The sequence below is a fragment of the Martes martes genome (assembly GCF_963455335.1).
Source record: "Martes martes genome assembly, chromosome: 2".
NCBI lineage: Eukaryota > Metazoa > Chordata > Mammalia > Carnivora > Mustelidae > Martes > Martes martes.
The window spans coordinates 152535430-152555742 of record NC_137889.1 but is presented as its reverse complement, the minus strand read 5'-3'; the positions used below and the strand labels follow the sequence as shown (position 1 = coordinate 152555742).

Below are 20313 nucleotides of genomic sequence, written 5' to 3'. Positions count from 1 at the left end.
ACTACATAATTAACCTACTGCTCTGACCTACTCTCAATGGGACATATTTTAAGAATTAGGGGCGCCTGGGTGGCTCAATGGTTAAGCCTCTGCCTTCGGCTCAGGTCATGATCTCGGGGTCCTGGGATCGAGCCCCGCATTGGGCTTTCTGCTCAGCAGGGAGCCTGCTTCCCCCTCTCCCTCTGTCTGCCTCTCTGCCTACTTGTGATATCTCTGTCTGTCAAATACATAAATAAAATCTTAAAAAAAAAAAAAGAAAAGAATTAACATTTTTCAGCAGCAGTATTGGTGTAGTAATTCTGAGAGTTTTTTCTTTTGGATAAAGGTTAAAAAATATGGACTGGGGGAAGACAAAGAACAATGTTATGTTATTAGAGCTATATATGAATTCATGATTTAAAAATATATATACATATGTATGTATACACACACACATATGTGTGTGTAAAATGCTTACATGTATGGTATTTATTAGCTTTGCCTACTGTAAGATTCTAGAAGCAGTGACACCACAGTAGCAATTACCACACTTAGCATCCAGACGTTGATGTCTCAGTAGCACTCCCTACCACAAAAAGGAAAAATAGGACATTTGTGGTATTGATTGATTCTAAGTCAGGGACAGGAAAAATAGAAGGTGGACATGGAGTATATTCTTACATGCTAAAAAATAAGGAAGTCCCCACAAACAGGAGATACATCAAAAGGATACAAGGACCAACTTGAAGGGGTTTCCACTGGCTAAATTTGGAAAAAAATTGTACATTAAAATGCATAACGATGGCATGAGCAATAACATTGGATAACAAGAAACAATCCATGAGTCCATAGTGATAAAAACAAAAGATAAGGGTCTTCTCTTCGTAGAAGAGAAGGCACTTTTTTAAAGAATGCTATATAAAAATAGAGAATGAATAATAGAATTTAAAAATTACTATTTTGCAGTCACTAGTGTAACAATTGATTCTGGCAGGAATCATCAGTCATGCTAACCATTGAGGAATGTTGAATGTTGGCAAACAGGATAATTCTATTAAAGTATTACTCCACAGATTTTATTACAAAGGAGAAAAGGTAACTTCACAATGGAGAGATTTGTTGGGTATCACCTTAAAGCAAGTGATGGATGACATCACTGATGATGAAGGATCAGGCAGCTAGCTAAAGACAAAGCATAAGCTGATTCCCTGCATACGCCCCCCGCCCCCCACACACTCCTGGGTGGGATACCTGTGACATTCATCCAGGAAGCTCCCAAGTGTCTTCATACTAATGCCTTGCTAGAAGGAAAAGCAACCTTAACTTGACAGTGGCATCTGATATCCTGGGAGTCTTCTTTAATATATGAAAATTCTTTTGAAAATCTCTCTTTTCCTTACCTCCCCCAACTCCCAAGTATATAATCAGCCACCCCTTCAACCCTGGTGCGGCAGCTCTTTCTGCCCATGGGTCTCGTCCCGTGCTTTAATAAAACCACCATTTTGTTTTGTTTTGTTTTTGATACTTATTTTTTTTTGTTTTTGATACTTATTCATTCACTTTATTTACTTTTACAATTCAAAGGCAAGCAGATGTTCTGAAAACAAAATAAAACAAAACTAGAACCAGCATAACATTGAAACAATGGGTGGAGAATTCCACAGGAATGGATATTAATATGAAATTGTTAGGTTTTAAGTGGTCAGACTCTGTGGAACTGAGCATGGGGTCGGTGAAAAATGGCTCTTTTTCAGGAAGATTTTACTTCCTCTATGAAAAAAATCAGCATACTTATTGGAAGAAGTAGAATAATGACTGCTGAAAACCACCATTTTGCGCCAAAGATGTCTCAAGAATTCTTTCTTGGTCATTGGCTCTGGACTTCACCCCACCGAACCTTACTTATATTCCAAAACCCCACCAACTGATACTGGGACCAACTGATACTCCAGGGAAGCATATCACCTATGATTCTATTCCTGTAAAAAATTATTAGTCTGAATTTAAATGATAAGGAATGTAACCCAAATTGTGGAGCATGCTAGAAACTAAATGGCATGAAAGGGAAAAAAAAGAGAACTGGAGACACGTGACAGTCAAATACAACATGTGATTCTTGATTGCATCCTGAGATTGGGGAGGAAAAAAACTATAAAGGATGTAATTGGGAAAGTTAAAGGCATTATTGTTTGCGTTGAATTTCTTGAAAGGGATAATGGCATTATAGTTATACATTGTAATATTCTTTATTATCTAGGTATTTCGTGTTAAGGATTCATGACATCTGCAAATGCTTTACCCCTAAATAACTTATGTATATGTAAAGCAAATGATAAAAAATGTCAACATTAGAGGTAAAATTTTGTGGAAGTACATTGTACTCTTCTTTAAATTTTTCTATAGATCGAAATGTTTTGAAGTAAAATACTTGGGAAAAATAAAAGGCAAGGGCAAAAACTATGTTCCATAAATGGTTCTATAGGACTTTGCTTCCCTTTTTGCCTTTCATTATACCATTATCAGTAGTAATATGATTCTTGACATTAAACGATACCAGTGTACATGAGTTCTTGTTCTATAAAGTACTAAACCAGTGTTAATTGTTGTTAATGTAGCTATCAAACATGGAGAGAAGGGAAAAGATTACCAAAATGCCACCATCCTGTCCTTTAAAACATTTTATTGTATTAGTGACTTATTGGTGATCTCATAACTGAGACAACCCAATCAGCATTCTTAGAACGATTTCAGGAGCAACTATTCCTATTCGGTAAACAATGGCATTATATGCTATCAGTGTGGGAGAATACTGAACAAAGGCGTGAATACGAGGAAGTTGTAATCAGTCTGTCCGCTTTGATTAACATCTCTCTTTATATGCAAAATATACTCATCTTTGTCCAAGACCTAAGGTCTTAGTATTATCTCACAGTACTCACTTAGTTCCAGGTGCAAACAAGGTTCTTTGGGTGCAGCTCTTTAAGGACAGCATTTCAAGTACAGTTCATTTTGATCTGTAGACCTTTGAAAATAAAAAGACAAGCTACCTGCCCACACACACCCCACATAGAGTGGTGGGACAGGCGTAGGGTATTCAGAATTGGGGAAAGGGGTACACACAGAAGTCACCATTCATAGCTAATCTGAAATCCAGCTGAGCAAAAGTTGATAATTCTTTGATTAGATCTTAAGGTCTAAGAATAACTATTTATGGATCTTGGATCTGTCATGTTCTGCTATCTGAGTTATCCCTCCTTTCTGTTTTTTTTTTAATTGAGATGTAATTCATATATTATGAAATTTACTTTTTAAAAAAAATATGATTTAGTGGGTTTTAGTGTACTCATTCACCAAGTTTTACAACCACCACTGCTATCTGAATCCGGAACATTTTTATCATCCTAAAAAAGAAACCTGTTAGCAGATAAGCAAGCACTCACTCCTCATCCTTTTCCTATCCTCCCCCGGGTTCTGGCAACTACTAAATCTACTGTCTGTCTTTATAGATTTGCCTGTTTTAGACATTTCATAAATGGAATCATACAATATGCAGCCTTCAGTTAGCATAATATTTTCAAGGTTCATTCTCACAGTGTGTGTCAGTTCTTCATTCCTTTTTATAATTGAGTAATACTCTGTTGTATGGATATATGATATTTTAGCTATATATTCACCAGTTCATGTTCATTTGTATTGTTTCTACTTGTTGCTTGTTATGAATAATGCTAATATTATTATGAATAATGCTAATATTATAATATTATAATATAATATAATTAATTATATTTATATAATTATATATATTATATATATTATATAATATATAATATTAATATATTATTAATTATTAATATTAATATATTATTAATAATATTAATTAATATTATTAATATAATTATTATTAATAATATTAATATATTATTAATTATTAATTATTAATATTAATATTAATATATATAATATATAATATATTATATATAATATATAATATATATAATATAATATATATAATATATAATATATTATATATATTATAATTAATTATAATTATAATATAATATAATAATGCTAATATTATTATGAATAATGCTAATATTAATAATAATGCATGAACATTCATGCACTCATTTTTGCTTGGACATATGTTTTCAGTTTTCTTGGTTATATGCCTTGGAGTGGAATTTGCTGGATTATATGTTTACATTTTTGAAAAATTGCCAGTGTGTTTTCCAAAGTAGCTATACCATTTTGCATTCTCACCAGCAGTGTTTGAGGGTTCAGATTTCTTTACATCCTCATGAGTACTTTATCTGCATTTTTTATCATAATGCTCTTTTTGAGTATGAAATGGTATCTCATTGTGGTTTTGATTTTCATTTCCCTCAGGAGCAATGATGTTAAGCATCTTTCTCATGTGTTTATTGGCTATTAGTAATTTATTTGGGAAAATATCTACTAAAATCATTCACCAGTTTTTATTTGGGGATTTTTTTTTTTAATTGTTGATTTGTAAGAAGAGGTCTTTCTATACTGTGGCACTGGACTTTTATCAGACATGATTTATAAATATTAATACCCATTGTTTGGACTATCTTCTCACTTCTTGATAGTGTACTTTGAAGTACAAAGGTTTTTAATTTTGATCAAATCCAGTATATCTATCTTTTTTCTTTTGTTGCTTGTGCTTTTGGTGTCATATGTAAGGAATTGTCACTTTAATCCAAGGTTATGAAGATTTACACATATGTTTTCTTCTAAGATTTTTATGGTTTTAGCTCCTGTATTTAGGTCTTTGATACATTTTCAGTTAATTATTATATATTGTATGAAGTAGAGATCCAGCTTCATTTTGTATGTAAATATCCAGTTGTCCCAGCACTGTTGTTGAAAAGACTATTCTTTCCCCCATTGAATGGTCTAGGTACTCATATCAAAAATAAATTGACTGTCAATGTAAAGGCTTATTTTGGGGCTCAGTTCTACTACATTCATCTGTATGTCTAACTTTATGCTGATAACACTTGTCTTGATTATTGCACTTTATAGTAATTTTAAAAATCACAATGTGCTAACCCTTCAATTTAGTTCTTCTTTTGCAAGATTTTTTTTTTTTCCTGTTCTGGATTCCTGACATTCCCATATGAATTTTAGATCAACTTGCCAAGTTCTACAAAAATGCCAGCTAGGATTTTGATGGGGATTGTGTTGAATCTCTTTGGGGAGTATTAACCATCTTAACAATATTACATCTTCCAGTTCATGAACACTGGATGTATTTCTGTTTGTTTAGGTTGTTTTTAAGTTTCATCATTTTTAGCCTACAGTTTTTTCATTGTTTTGTTTCGTTGTGATCCTGTTGTAAATGGAATTTTTTTCTTTATCATTTTGAAATTTAGTACCATTGTATAGAAGTAAAATGGATATTTGTTTATTGATAATTGATCTGTAGGCTTCCTAAACTTAATCATTAACTCTAAAATTTTGTTTGTTTGGATTCCTTAGAAATTTCTATACATAAGATTGTTATGATTCACTGTTTTGTACACCTGCAACTAATATAACACTGTATGTTAATTATAGTGGAATTAAAGTATAAAAAAATTTTTAAAAGATTGTTACATACAAACAGAGCCTTAACTCTCTTTCCAATCTAAATGCCTTTTATTTCTTTTTCTTGCCTAATTGCCCTGCCTAGAACCTCTAGTTTATGTTGGCTAGAAGTGGTGAGAACATATATTCTTGTCTTGTTCGTGATCTTAGGTGGAAAGTTTTCTTTCACTATTAAATGTGATGTTACTTTATGTGTGAATTTTTCATTGGCCCTCTTTCTTAAATCGAGGTTGTTTTCTTCTATTCCTGGCTTGTTCAGTGTTTTTAGCATGAAAGCTTGCAGGGTTTTCTCAAGTGCTTTTCTACATCTATGGAGATTTGGCTTTTGTCTTTTATTAATGTTTTATTATAATGATTGATTGGTTTTTATATGTTGAACTGACCTTACATTCTTGGGGTAGATTCTTGGTGTATAGTTTTTTTTACGTGTTGCTAGATTCTGTTTGATAGTAATTTATTTAGGATTTTTGTGTCTCTTCATAATGGTTAGTTTTCATTTGGCATGGTAGTTTTCTTTTCATGTGATTTCCTCCTCTAGTTTTTTTTTTTTTTTTTTTTTTTTTTTAGGATTTTATTTATTTATTTGACAGAGAGAGATCACAAGCAGATGAAGAGGCAGGCAGAGAGAGAGGAGGAAGCAGGCTCCCTGCTGAGCAGAGAGCCCGATGCGGGGCTCGATCCCAGGACCCTGGGATCATGACCTGAGCCGAAGGCAGAGGCTTTAACCCACTGAGCCACCCAGGTGCCCCTCCTCCTCTAGTTTGATATAAGGCTAATATTGCTATCATAGAATGAATTGGGAAGTGTTCCTTCCTCATCTGTTTCTTAGAGTTTATGAAGGATTTGATGTTAATTTTTAAAAAATCTAATAGAATTTCCTCATAAATCTGTCCCTGAGCTTTTTGTTGTGACAAGTATTTTAGTCATTATTTCAATGTTTTTTTTTTTTATAGGTCTGTTTACATTTTCTGTTATATCTTTCAGTCAGTTTGGTAGTTTATCTTTCTAGAATTTAGCCATTTCATCTAGGATATGTAATTTGTGTTTTTTTTTTCTTTTTTAAAATTTTGTTATTTTTAATTCCAGTATAGTTAACATACAATGTTACATGAGTTAGGATATCTAATTTGTTGGCATATGACTTTTTATAGTATTTTCTGGTTCTCTTTTGTGTTTCTTTAAGGTTAGTGGTGATGTCTCTTTTATTCTTGATTTTAGCAACTTAAATCTTCTCTAGCTTTTTTCTTGGCCAGTCTAGCTAAAGGTTTGTGAATTTGTTGATTTTTTCAAAGAACCAACTTTTAGTTTCATTGAGCTTCTCTGTTGTTTTCTATTCTTCATGTTGTTGTTGTTGGTTTTTTTTCTGCTACAACATTTTTATTTATTTCCTCCTTTTTGCTTGTTTTGGGTTTAGTTTTCAGTTCATTTTCTCTCAAGGCATGTAGGTTAATGAGTTGTCGGTTTGAATTTCTTTAAAAAAAAAAAAGTGTGTGTTTACAGCTACAAATTGCCCTCTAAGCACTGCTGTAGCTGCATCTTCTACCATTTGGTATGTTCTGTTTTCCTTTTCATTAAACTTTTAGTATTTTCTAATGTTCTTTGTGACCCAATCTTTTACTCAATAGGTGTTTGGGAACATGTGGGGGTTTTTGTGTGTGTGTGTGTGTGTGTGTTTTTTTTACATTTGTATATTTCCCATATTTCCTTTTATTAACTTGTTTTATTCCTTTGATTTTGGAGACCATACCTTTTATGTTTTTCACCTTTTTTGTGTGTGGCCTGCCATATGGTCTTAGAGAATTTCTACATGCATTTTTTTTTAAATTATTAACACATAATGTATTATTTGTTTCAGGGGTACAGGTCTGTGATTCATCGGTCTTAGACAATACACAGTGCTCACCATAACACCTACCCTCCCCAGTGGCCATCACCCAGCCACCCCATTCCTCCTAGCCCCCTCCCCTCCAGCAACCCTCAGTTTGTTTCCTAAGATTAAGAGTCCCTTACGGTTTATCTCCCTATCTGGTTTTGTCTTATCTCATTTTTTTCCTCTCCCCCTATGATCCTCTGCCTTGTTCCTCAAATTCCACATATCAGTGAGATCATATGATAATTGTCTTTCTGTCATTGACTTATTTCACTTAGCTTAATGCCCTCTAGTTCTATCCATGTTGTTGCAAATGGCGAGATTTCATTTTTTGATGGCTAAATAATATTCCGTTGTTTATACATACCACATTTTCTTTATCCATTCATCTGTCAATGGACATCTGGGCTCTTTCCATAGTTTGGCTATTATGGACATTGATACTATAAACATTGGGGTGCAGGTGCCACTTTGAATTACTACATTTGTATCTTTGGGGTAAATACCCGGTAGTGGAATTCCTGGGTCATAAGGTTCTACATGCAATTGACAAAAATATGTGTTCTGCTCTTTTGAGATGGAGTGCTGCTTATGTTTGTTAGTATTGTTGAAGTCTTCTGTTTGTTGATCTTCTTTCTGGATTTTCTGTCCATTATTGCAAGTGGTTTAGGGATGCCTGGGTGGCTCAGTCAGTGAAGTGTACCTCTCTTGATTTTGGCTCAGGTCATGATCTTGAGGTTGTGAGATTGAGCCCTGAGTAGGTATCTGTGCTCAGTGTAGAGTCTACTTGGGGTTTTCTCTCTCCCTCTCCCACTCCCCCCACTTGTGCAAGCTCTCTAAATAAATAGGTAGATAGATAGATATAGATAGATATATTTTAAAGTGGCTTTTTTTAATAGTTTCCAACTGTTAATATTGAATGTTTTCTTTCTCCTTTAATTCTGTTATTTCTTCATGTATTTGGGGGCTCTGTTCTTAGGTCCATATATGTTTATAAATAATAGATCTTTTTTTTTTAATATTAGATCTTCTTAAGAGATTGAACCTTTATTATTATAAAGTGACCTTCTCTGTTTTTATTGACAATTTTTGTCTTAGAATAGATTTTGCCTGATTTTAGTAGAATCACCCCGGCTTCCTTTTGGTTATGTTTTCATAATGTCTTTTTTTTCCCTTATCCTGTTTCTTTCAACATATGTGAACCTTTGAATTTAAAGTGTATCTTTTAAGGGAGGTATGTAGCAACACAAGCCTTTCTCAAGAAACAAGAAAGATCTCAAATACACTACTTAAACTTAGACCTAAAGGACCTGGAGAAAGAACAGCAAATAAAGCCTAAACCCAGAAGAGAATTAATAAAGATGCAGAAATCAATGAAATAGAAACCAAAAAAACAGTAGAACAGATCAACGAAACTAGGAGCTGGTTCCTTGAAAGAATTAATTAAATTGATAAACCCCCTGGCCAGACTTACCAAAAAAAAGAAGAAGAAGAAGAAAGAAAAGGGACCCAAATAAATAAAATCATGAATGACTTTATGAAAGATGGGTGATCACAACCAACACCTAAGAAATACACCTATAAGAACATACTAGGAACAACTATATGCCAATAAATTACACAATCTGGAAGAAATAGATGAATTACTAGAGATGTATAAATGACCAAAACTGAAACAGAAAGAAATAGAAAACCTGAACAAACCCATAGCCAACAAGGAAATTGAAGCAATAATCAAAAATCTCCCAACAAACAAGAGCCCAGGGCCGGATGGCTTCCTGGGGAATTCTGTCAAACATTTAAAGAATTAATACATGTTCTTTTAAAGCTGTTTCAAAAAAGCAAAATGGAAGGAAAACTTCCAAACTTTATGAGGCCAGCATTACCTTGATCCCAAAAGCAGACAAAGACCCCACCAAAAAGGAGAACATGGATGAACATGGATGCAAGAATTTTCACCAAGATACTGGCCAGTAGGATCCAACAGTACATTAGAAGGAGTATTTACCACGACCAAATGGGATTTATTCCTGGGATGCAAGGGTGGTTCAACATTCACAAATCAATCAATGTGATATATCACGTCAGTAAAAGAAAGGACAAGAATCATATGATCCTCTTAATTGATGCAGGAAAAACATTTGACAAAGTATATCATCCTTTCTTGATTAAAACTCTTCACAGTGTAGGGATAGAAGGAACATACCTCAACTATCATAAAAGCCATATACGAAAAGCCCACAGCAAATATCATTCTGAATGGAGAAAACTGAGAGCTTTTCCCCTAAGGTCAGGAACAACACCACTGTTGTTCTGCATAGTATTAGAAGTCCTAGCCTCAGTAGTCAGACAATAAAAAGAAATAAAAGGCATCTGAATCAGCAAAGAAGAAGTCAAACTCTCACTCTTCATAGATGACATGATACTCTATGTGGAATACCCCAAAGACTCCACCCCAAAATTGCTAGAACTCATGCAGAAATTCAGAAAAATGGGAGGATACAAAATCAGTGCACAGAAATCAGCTACATTTCTATACACTAACAATGAGACTGAAGAAAGAGAAGTTAGAGTCATTTCCATTTCCATTTACAGTCATTTCCATTTACAGTAAGATACCTAGGAATAAGCCTAACCAAAGAGTCAAAGGATCTGTACTCTGAAAACTATAGAACACTCATGATAGAAACTGAGGAAGACACAAAGAAATGGAAAAATGTTCCATGCTCATGGATTGGAAGAATAAATGTTGTTAAAATGTGTATGCTGTCTAGAGCAATCTATACGTTCAGTGTAACCCCTATAAAAATATCAGCAACTTTTTTCACAGAGCTGGAACAAATAATCCTAAAATTTGTACGGAACCAGAGGACTCCCTGAATAGCCAAATGAATGTTGAAAAGGAAAACCAGAGCTGGTGGTATCACAATGCCAGACTCCAAGCTCTATTACAAAGCTTTAATCATCAGGGTGCCCGGCTGGATCACTCCATTAAGCATCTGCCTTCAGCTCAGCCATGATCCTGGGGTCTTGGGGTCAGGCCCCACATCGGACTCCTTGCTCAGCAAGAAACTTGCTTCTCCCTCTCCTCTGCCTCCTGCTCCCCCCATTTGTGCTCACTCGCTGTCTTTGTCAAATAAATAAATAAAATCTTAAAAAAAAAAAAACAAAACCCAAAGCTTTAATCAACAAGACAGTATGGTACTGGCACAAAAACAGACACATAGATCAATGGAACAGAATAGAGAACCCAGAACTGGACCTTCAAACTCTACAGTCAACTAATCTTCAACAAAGCAGGAAAGAATATCCAATAGAAAAAAGACCATCTTTTCAACAAATCGTGTTGGGGAAATCGGACAGCCATATGCAGAAAAATGAAACAACTGTTTTCTTATACCATGCACAGAAATAAACTCAAAATGGATGAGACCTCAATGTGAGACAGGAATCCATCAAAATCCTAGAGCAGAACACAGGCAACAACCTCTTCAACCTCGGCTGCAGCAACTTCTTGCTAGACACTTCTCCAAAGGCAAGGGAAACAAAGGCAAAAATGAGCTATTGGGACTTCATAAAGATAAAAAATTTTTGCACAGCAAAGGAATCAACCAAACCAAAAGACAGCTGACAGGATGGGAGAGGGTATTTGCAAATGTCTTATTAGATAAAAGGTTAGTATCCATAATCTGTAAAGAACTTATCAGACTCAACACCCAAAGAACAAATAATCCAATCAAGAAATGGGCAGAAGACATGAACAGATATTTCTCCAAAGAAGACCTACAAATGGCCAACAGACACATGAAGAAATGCTCAACATCAATGGCATCAGGAAAACATAAATCAAAACTGCAATGAAATACCCCAGTCAGAATTGCTAAAATTAACCACTCAGGAAACAAAAGATGTTGGTGAGGATGTGGAGTAAGGGGAGCCCTTTCACACTGTTGGTGGGAATGCAAGCTGGTGCATCCACTCTGGAAAACAGTATGGAGGTTCCTTAAAAAGTTAAAAATAGAGCTACCCTATGACCCAGTAATTAAACTACTGGGTATTTACCCCAAAGACATAAATGTAGTGATCTGAAGGGATATTCATAGCAGCAATGTTGACAATAGCCAAATTATGGAACGAGCCCAGATGTCCATCAACAGATGAGTGGATAAAGATGTGGTATGTATGTATGTACAGTGGAATATTACTCAGCCATCAATAAAATGAAATCTTGCCATTTGCAACACGTGGATGCAACTAGAGTGTATTATGCTAAGTGAAAAAAGTCAGAGAAAGACAATTATATGATTTCACTCTTATGTGGAATTTAGGAAACAAAACAGGTCTTCTTCAGGCAGCAGGTATGGCGGGTTAAGAGGATCCAGTGCAGCAGGAGATTCACCGGAAATGGGTGAACTGGGAATACATTGAGGTCATCACCACAGCATCAAGAAAATCATAGACGTTCTCAACTTGTCCGATATGTCTTTTTGTTAAAGACTTGCAACATTTGGGGGACCTGGGTGGTTCAGTGAGTTAAAGCCTCTGCCTTCGGCTCAGGTCATGATCCCAGGGTCCTGGGATCGAGCCCTGCATCAGGCTCTCTTCTCAGCGGGGAGCCTGCTTCCTCCTCTCTCTCTCTGCCTGCTTCTCTGCCTATTTGTGACCTCTGCCTGTCAAATAAATAAATAAAATCTTAAAAAAAAAAAAAAAAGACTTGCAACACTAAATAAGAAATTGACAGCCCTGGAAGGGAGAACAGAGTACATTGAAGCACAGTGACAAAAGGTGAGACCCTCACCTAGAACTACGCCATGCTGCTTCTAGGAAGTTGCTTTACAGAACACATTCTGCTTTCAGGACTTGCTCTTTGTCTTTGGTTTCTGACTATTTGATTAGGATGCATCTAAATGTGGCTCTCTTTGAGTTTATCCTACTTGGAGTTTGTTGAGCTTCTTGGATATGTAGATAAAGGTTTTTCATCAAATTTGAGACGTTGTCATTTCTTCAGCTATCTTTTGTGCCTCTTTCCTCTCCTTCTAGGACTACCATTGTGAATGTTGGTGCACTTGATGGTATTCCACAGGTTTCTGAGACTCTGTTTATTTTCTTTCTTCCTCCCCTCCCATACCTTCTCCTCACATACCTACCTTCTTTGCCCTGGGACAGGCTTCCTCAACAGTAGGGAAGGAGAATGGGAATAAAGCAATTTAAAACAGTATACAGCTTACTAGTCTTACTGAGATTTAGCCAATATTCTTGAATAGACACTTCCTGAAATGATTTGGTTAATTACAGAGTCCTTTAATATTAAGGAATGACACCCCCCACACACACACACGCAAATAAAATTAAAAATCCACATGAGTCCCATGACATTATTAAGAAAGTCAAATATGGAAAAAAAATCGTCTTTTTTTTTTTTTTAAGCTGTTTTCCTGGCTATTTCCCTGATTTGGTCTTAATTCAACCTTTCTTAATTTTAGCCTCACTTCCTATCTGTGCGTCTGAAAAATTTCAAAATAATTAAGACCTAATTTCTTTTTGTTTAACAATTCTTCTTTTAGTCTGTCTCCTTTCTTATATATTTACAGTAATTAGCACAAAGAAACCAGAGGGCACTTTGCTTTGCTTAGAAATTTCCCTAGATAGATCACCCCATTTATTAGGCACATTTTCTGCTTTCCAAGTTACTGCACATAGCAGTAAAACTTTACTGCACACAAAATAAAACTTTCTGCCTCTACAAAATAAGTATATTCTTTCCTCCACTTTCAAGTAACATTTACCTCATTGTCTTACAAATCCTCACCCTACACATCTTATCAAAAACCATGAGGCTCCTATTAACAACTTAAGGTACTTTTTGGCTTACAGTGTTAATTTTCTCCAAAGCTCACTGCTTGGTTCTAAAGCCAACCCTACATTTTAGATTTTTATTACAATAACATCCCACTAACATGTAACTAAATCTTTATTATTTATTATTACTATTTAGTAAATTGTCCCCCAAATTTAGCAGTTTAAAACAAACATTTATTATCTCATATTTTCTCTGAGCTGGGAATCTCACAGAGTAGTATAGCTGGATATTTGGCTGCTCTTAGGGGGTCAGCCAGGCTTACAGTCATCTGGGATTTCATTGATCTGGAATATCTTCTTTCAAGTTCACTCACTGGTTGTTTGCAGGGGACTTCGGTTCCTCTCCATGTTAGCCTCTCTAACAGTGTGGCCTCCTCCAGAGTGAGTGATAAGAGATATTGAAGGACAGAGTAGGGGATGGCAGGGGGAGGTAACAGCAAATAGTAACAGTCAAGAATATCCAAGATAGAACCCACATTCTTTTATAACTTGATCTTAGAAGTGACAGACTTCTTTAGTATGCTGTCAATCACCCATGCCACCACAGATATAACATGGAAGGGGCTGCACAACAGAATGAAGCCAGAAGGTTGAAATCATTGAGGACTATCTTGAAACTGACTATTACAAAAAGCTTGTTAAAACTTTTGAGTTAGTTAGGTTTGAAAAATTAAGAAGGCAAAAAATAAGTTAATTCTGTTCTCTTGGGGACAGTAGACACTATTTCCACGTGGCAGCATTCTCTCTTCCAGCCAAATACTTATTACTTGCTTGACCTTTGGAAACATTACAATTCCTGGTCTGTATCTCTAGTTAACTCCTTTGCTTTTTTATGGTTATGACAGCTTGTAGACATAATCTAGAAGGCTCACTAGCTAATCAGCATTTTTTGTCTCTTTGTCTTTCTCTTTTTTTAATTAATAAACATACACTCATTCCCCAATATAAAGGGCTAAAAACTGAGTACATGAAAAAACAAAAAATAGAGTGGCACAATGTATTCTGCTTTAAACTTTTTAAACTTAGCTCTAAACTCAACCCTAAAGCTGTAGTCCCAGTCTGATGATATGAATCCAAGTATGTTTCTGTTCTTTTTTGGTAAATTTAATTATTTTCAGTTTATAAGTTGACATTCAATAAATTATAGCACAGTTAAACAAAATACCTAGAAGTAAATCTAGTATCTCCTTTTAACACATAATACAAAGCAAAATTAGGTTTAGAAAAAGATGGAGAAGAATGTTCACAGAAGCCTTTAAAGATGCCTGGAGGTAATAATCAAGAAATGATTTTTAAAAATGGGAGTTTTTATATACAACATGGAAATTTCTTGTTTTGGTAATCTGCGTCATTTAGGGTACTTCTGCTAATACTATCTATTCTGGACCAAAAAGTATCAAAAGTACTTAGAAGTTAGGTCCTTTGTATTTTCCCAATTAGCTAGTAATTTTATATTAATCTAGTTAATATTTTTATTTATTTGGCATTTTGTGACTTAAATAAAATATAACTGCTCAGTCTACATCTTAATGGCTAATGTTTCCTAGACTGTTAAAATGCCAAGTATAGGAATTTAGTATTTTATCTACATTCTTACATAACCTTAAAATATCCTGTGAGCAGGCCCTATTATGATTTTGAATGTTCTGTTATCATTTCCATTTTTATGAACAGAGAAACTAAAACTTAGAAGGGATATGTAACTACCCTAAGTTCATAAGGATGGCTAAGATTCCAGCATATAGCTAAGTCCTTTTCCAGTACGTAAGAACAATAGTGCCTCTCTTCCCTACTGGATTCTAAAGGAAGAATAAATGTGAAGGCTAAAATACTACATTTTTTTTCCCCATAGTTTCTTCTCTCAGATGTTTTTTCAGAATTCTAAATTTTTTGTTTTTGAAAGAGGTAATATAAGGATATTTATTTTGTAACATCTCCAAAACAACATCCTGTGATCAAATATATTGATATTTCTGCAGGACCATAAATAGATTCATTTTAGCCCAGATCACATTTTGCTACCAAATTTGGAGATGGTAGATGTTGCCTCTCCTCACCTCCAAATAGTATATGTTTTCAAACCATCTTGCATTTTAGAATCATGTATCTATAACTGTAGATGTTAGTTGGGGAACTTGGCTGCAGATTTCTTAGACATGTGCTCCAGCTAATATTGAACTCCAAAACTAAAAAGACTTACTCCTTCAGTCTCCCTGGATCAAAGCAGGCCTATTTATATAACACTGATCTGCATGGGTAAGAGTTAAGGTATTTAAGGAGGAAAGAATTAGTATCTCTAGTTTCACTTCTAAAAGGAAGAAGTATGGAGCCTAATCACATCTGCATAGTCATCCTTCCCAATTTACCAGTAGTTCTGCCTCTGAAGGAGCAGAGTAAATAAAAGGATTGAAGTGAGGCCAGAAGTGTGTGTGTGTGAAGAAGCCACCACCACCCACCTTCCTCAAATACCAAAACTCCTTATCACTATTATTGTTTACAAGTTGTCTGTCCTTATTCTACACTTCTTATATAAAATCATTAATTGTTGTAGCTCTTGTACAAGTTTCAAGCAGAAGTGTGTATCACTACTGACCTTCATTATAGTTGTAGCTGATCAAGATGTTTTGGGGTCAAGGATTGATTAAGACCCTCAACAATGGTATTGTTGTTTTTATATGAGAGTCTTAGTAGATGCATGCTGAAATATTAAGGAGTGAAATAACATAATTCTCCACTGTACTTTCAGTGGTTCTGCAAATAAAAAAAAGTTTAAAAAGTGAATGTGAAAGAATACTAACAATTCTTGAATCTTGGTAGAGACTGCCTGTATCACTTTATTTTCTTTATTTTTTCTTAATGATTGAAATTTCTCAATATAATTTGAAGAAAGGAAAATTTTTGATGATGACATTTAGGTTATATATGGAATACAGATTTGACAGAATGGAACAATTTAATGGCAATAAATAGTTATAAGAGTATATGTTTTATAAAGAGTTTTAAGATTTTATAAGAGTTTTGTTTAATAGCTAATGCATATACTTACTTTGTATATTAAGTTACAAATTGCTTAGTTACAATTTATGTTCACATTCTAAGTATTTTAAACCCTGAAAATAAGCTGTTCTGCTTCTATGTCTAATTCTTTGTCTGTATTTTAGTTTGAGACTGAAAATGTTTGGTCTTTTTTATTGTTGTTGTCTTGCAAAGATTTTGTTTATTTAATTATTTGAGAGGATGTGGGTGCCTGTGGTGGGAGGGGCAAAGGGGGAGAAAGAGGGAGAATCTCAAGTGGACTCCACGTTTAGCAGGGAGCCCTTCTTGGGGATGCATCTCACAACCCTGAGATCATGACCTGAGTCAAAATCAAGAGTGGGATGCTCAACTGACTGAGCCACGCAGGGGCCCTGGAAAACGTTTGTTTTTAAGAAATGATTAAATATACCAAGTTTTGGTTGATGTAATACTAATTAAATCTACAAGGTTTCTGTTACTAAGTCCTAGAAGCCATTAGCAATTGTGGACTGAACTGAAGACTTCTGAAACCATTACTTTTTAATAAAAATAAGTTTAAGTATTGGTTATTTTCCATTTCTCTTTTTTAATGCCTATCATGTTTATTTCTTCCCTAGATCTTCCTCAGAACTGTGATCCTAACATTCCCTTAGTTGCTCAGGAATTAATGAAAAAGATGATACGTCAGTTTGCAATTGAGTATATTTCAAAAAGTGGTAAAATTCAAGAAAATAGAAATGGTTCAATTGGACCAAGTCTAATATGTAAAAGTATCCAAATGAATCAAGCAGAAAACTCCCTTCAGGAAGAGCAGGAAGGCCCCTTAGACCTCACTGTGAATCGAATGCAAGAACAAAATACTCAGCAAGGTAAGATTTTGTGTGTGTATAAGTCATAATTTTATGTTTTAATATTTAATATACATAAAACCTTACATTCATAAAAAATTTATTTTAGAAATAATTTTACTTGCAATTAGCCTATGTGATATGAACTAGAGAGAAGTGCTGAATTTTGTATTTGACTTTGTTTACAGAAAAGGAAATTTGGGTTGCTCTTGGTTTCTTTTCACAATAAAATGTATGGTGAGAGAATCTTCACAAGCAGCTTAAAAACGAAGAATACAAATAAGGAGATGTGTAAATTATTTTTAAAATGTTAACAGCTAAGAACACTAAGTACTTATTATTCAGTTTTTACACCTAAGTGAAAAATAAAAAAATAAATGATTTTTCTTTGATTATTTATGATGTAACTGAGGAAAAAGAAAAATTAATATATGTGATAAATAATCATGCAATTAAATATATAGAGATAAATTTTTCATAAGAATTCTGAATGATGAAGGCTATGTTGGTCTTATCTGATAGTTGATTAAAGAAGAGCCATGATTCTAGAGGAAAAGAAAGAAAGGCCTTTTAAGTGCTTGTGGGGGATGCCAAATAAGTTTTTGCCTAGAGAACAGAGAACAGATATCTTCTGTTAACACAGGTTAGTCAATCCTTGAAGCCAGGAAAATATCAGCATTAGATTTGATCACAGAAGGCAGTGTGTGTTTGGGCTCTAAAGAAGAGTATCTAGTCAATGTTTAAAGAAGATAATTTTTTCATTGTATAAAACATTAAAATTAAGGAATGAAATATGGAAATGGTTTTCTCTTTTTGCTTGCCTAATTTTAGTTCAGGGGAGTTTACTTACATAGAAAGATCTGAGAAATAGTAAATAATAATTAGTTTATTAGACAGAAATGTCAAAGATGACTGTGATATGAGGCTTGAGGGAAAAATATATCAACACATAGAATTTTGGAAAATAGAAAGCATAGGATTTTTAGAATTTTGCTTCCTTTTTGCTTTTTTTTTTTTTTTTTTGCTTTTCCATGTTACATATCCTCTTATAGCTCTTTGTCAAAGGCAGTTCAGTGTTCTAAAGAGACTAAAACATAGGTTTTTGTATCTGACATACTTGTGGTTGACCAGCTCTGCTACTAATTACTTGAACAAGTAACTTTACTTGTTGGAGCTTTAAGTTTCCTCATTTGTTATTTGGTATTAATAATAATCGCAAACTCATTAGAGAAATGTGAAAATTAAATTTGAGCTAACGGACTCATAAAAGATAAACACTGGCCTCCATACTCTGTACCTCCTTTTCCTTACTACCACAGAAGAGAGGTCTTAGCAGTAACATTATAGTGATCTGTAAATATTTGTGTGCTCATTATATTAAAGTAGGGCAGAACTTTCTTTGAGTAGCCCAGTGAGTAGAATTAGGATCTAGAAATTAAATGGAAACAGATTTCAGGTCCATATACAAAAGAATATTTCTGAGGATCAGACATTTCTCCAGGTGGAGAGTGGTTGCCTTGTCATTAGAGGTATTCAGAAGCATCAGATGAGTGGTTGGAATAAATGACATTTTAAAAGTAAATTTCCATTCCTTACATTCTGTGGTTCTATGAACTTAAGTGATAAGGCAAACCCAAGTAATGATATTCTCAGCAAAGTGCACAGATATGTATGTGAACATCCTTTTCATCTGAAGGTTGAAAAGAGTAATGATAGTGGATATAAATTTGTACCTTAAATAAATAGTTTGTTGATGATTTTGGTGGATTACCTCATATCTTACATGATTATAGGAATCATTTAGTCTAGTGTGGCTTGTAGTGTAGAGGGCAAGGGAGAGAATGTTAATAGAGTGAGCCAAAGAAATAGATAGAGACCAAATTATGAGAAAGTTACACAGGAATTATTAAAGATTTTGACTTTCTTAGGGCCACAGAAAGCTACTAGATTGCTTCAAGCAGTGAGTAATAAAATTAGGTGTTTTTTTTGGTAAAGCCATTCTGCTGTGGTGTAGATTGGTAGGCTCTAAGTTTACATACTTGCACATGAAATCTTAAAACAAAACAAAAAAGGAGCACATATCCTTTGATGCATTTGTGTGTGCGTGTGTGTTTGTGTATGGACACCAATATCTGTACTAATCTTTCCATAAATTAAAATTTTTAAGGTTGAAATAAAGATATTATAAACAATTTTTAAATAACTTGCTAATCATGACTTCACTACCAATATGTTACTACACAGTATAGACTTTGGGAGAATTTTATTAGTGATGATAGAAGATATAAATCCATAGTTCAAATGGTTTTCTTAAGAATTAAAATTTGGGGGTAGGGGGCACCTGGGTGGCTCAGTTGGTTAAGCATCTGACTTCAGCTCAGTCAGGTCATGATCTCAGAATCCTGGGATCAAGCCCCTGCATCACGTCTCGGGGCTCCCTGCTCAGGAGGGATTCTGCTTGTCCTCCTCCCTCTGTCCCTCCCCATACTGGTACTTGCTTATTCTGACTCTCTCTCTCAAAATAAATAAATAAAATCTTAAAAAGAAAAGGAATTAAAATTTTTGGCCTGATTTCACTGTTCTTACCTATAATCAATTAAGTGCTTATACTAGCAGTAGTAGTATTCCACTTTTATTTGCTAGTGCTTACATTTTTCGTAGTATTCTAACAGCACACATTTAAGCTCATTGTTCATTCTGTGAGTTATTTTATTCAAATTAGATAATGTAATCCATAAATCTAATGGCTAATCTATGTGAATATTTTTGGGTGGTCTAACTTACAAATCTTTAAATTATCAATCAGATGGTTTTGTAGGTAAACTTCATATAACCTTAAAGCAATAGATAATTTCTGTCTTTTACAGACTGTTTTAAAGAAAAGAGAAATATTGTTATAATCTCTATACCAAAACCAGACAAAAATAACAAAAGAAAGAAAAGTTGCAAAGCAGTCTTACTTACAGACATAGGTACAAAAATCCTAAATAAATATTAGCAAATTGAATATAGTGAAGTATAAAAACATAATAAATAATGACGGGGAGGCAAGGATGATTCCACATTTGAAAAACCTCTATGATTTTCCACATTGCCAAAAAAGAAAAGAAACGAGACATATCATCCTAATAG

The 20313-nt window shown here is 34.3% G+C and overlaps 1 protein-coding gene across 4 annotated transcripts in view; it reads left to right on the top strand.

The window, feature by feature from the left end:
- Nucleotides 1-20313, top strand: part of LCORL (ligand dependent nuclear receptor corepressor like) — a gene marked incomplete at its 3' end in the record, with an annotated part of 164114 nt that overhangs the window by 89400 nt on the left and 54401 nt on the right. For all 4 annotated transcript variants that reach the window (XR_013966379.1, XM_080796075.1, XM_080796074.1 and 1 more), the window contains one exon: nt 16951-17202. Coding sequence is in view for 3 of the 4 variants with exons in the window: in XM_080796075.1 (XP_080652201.1) it covers nt 16951-17202 (252 nt within the window). The remainder of the gene's footprint in view (nt 1-16950; nt 17203-20313) is intronic.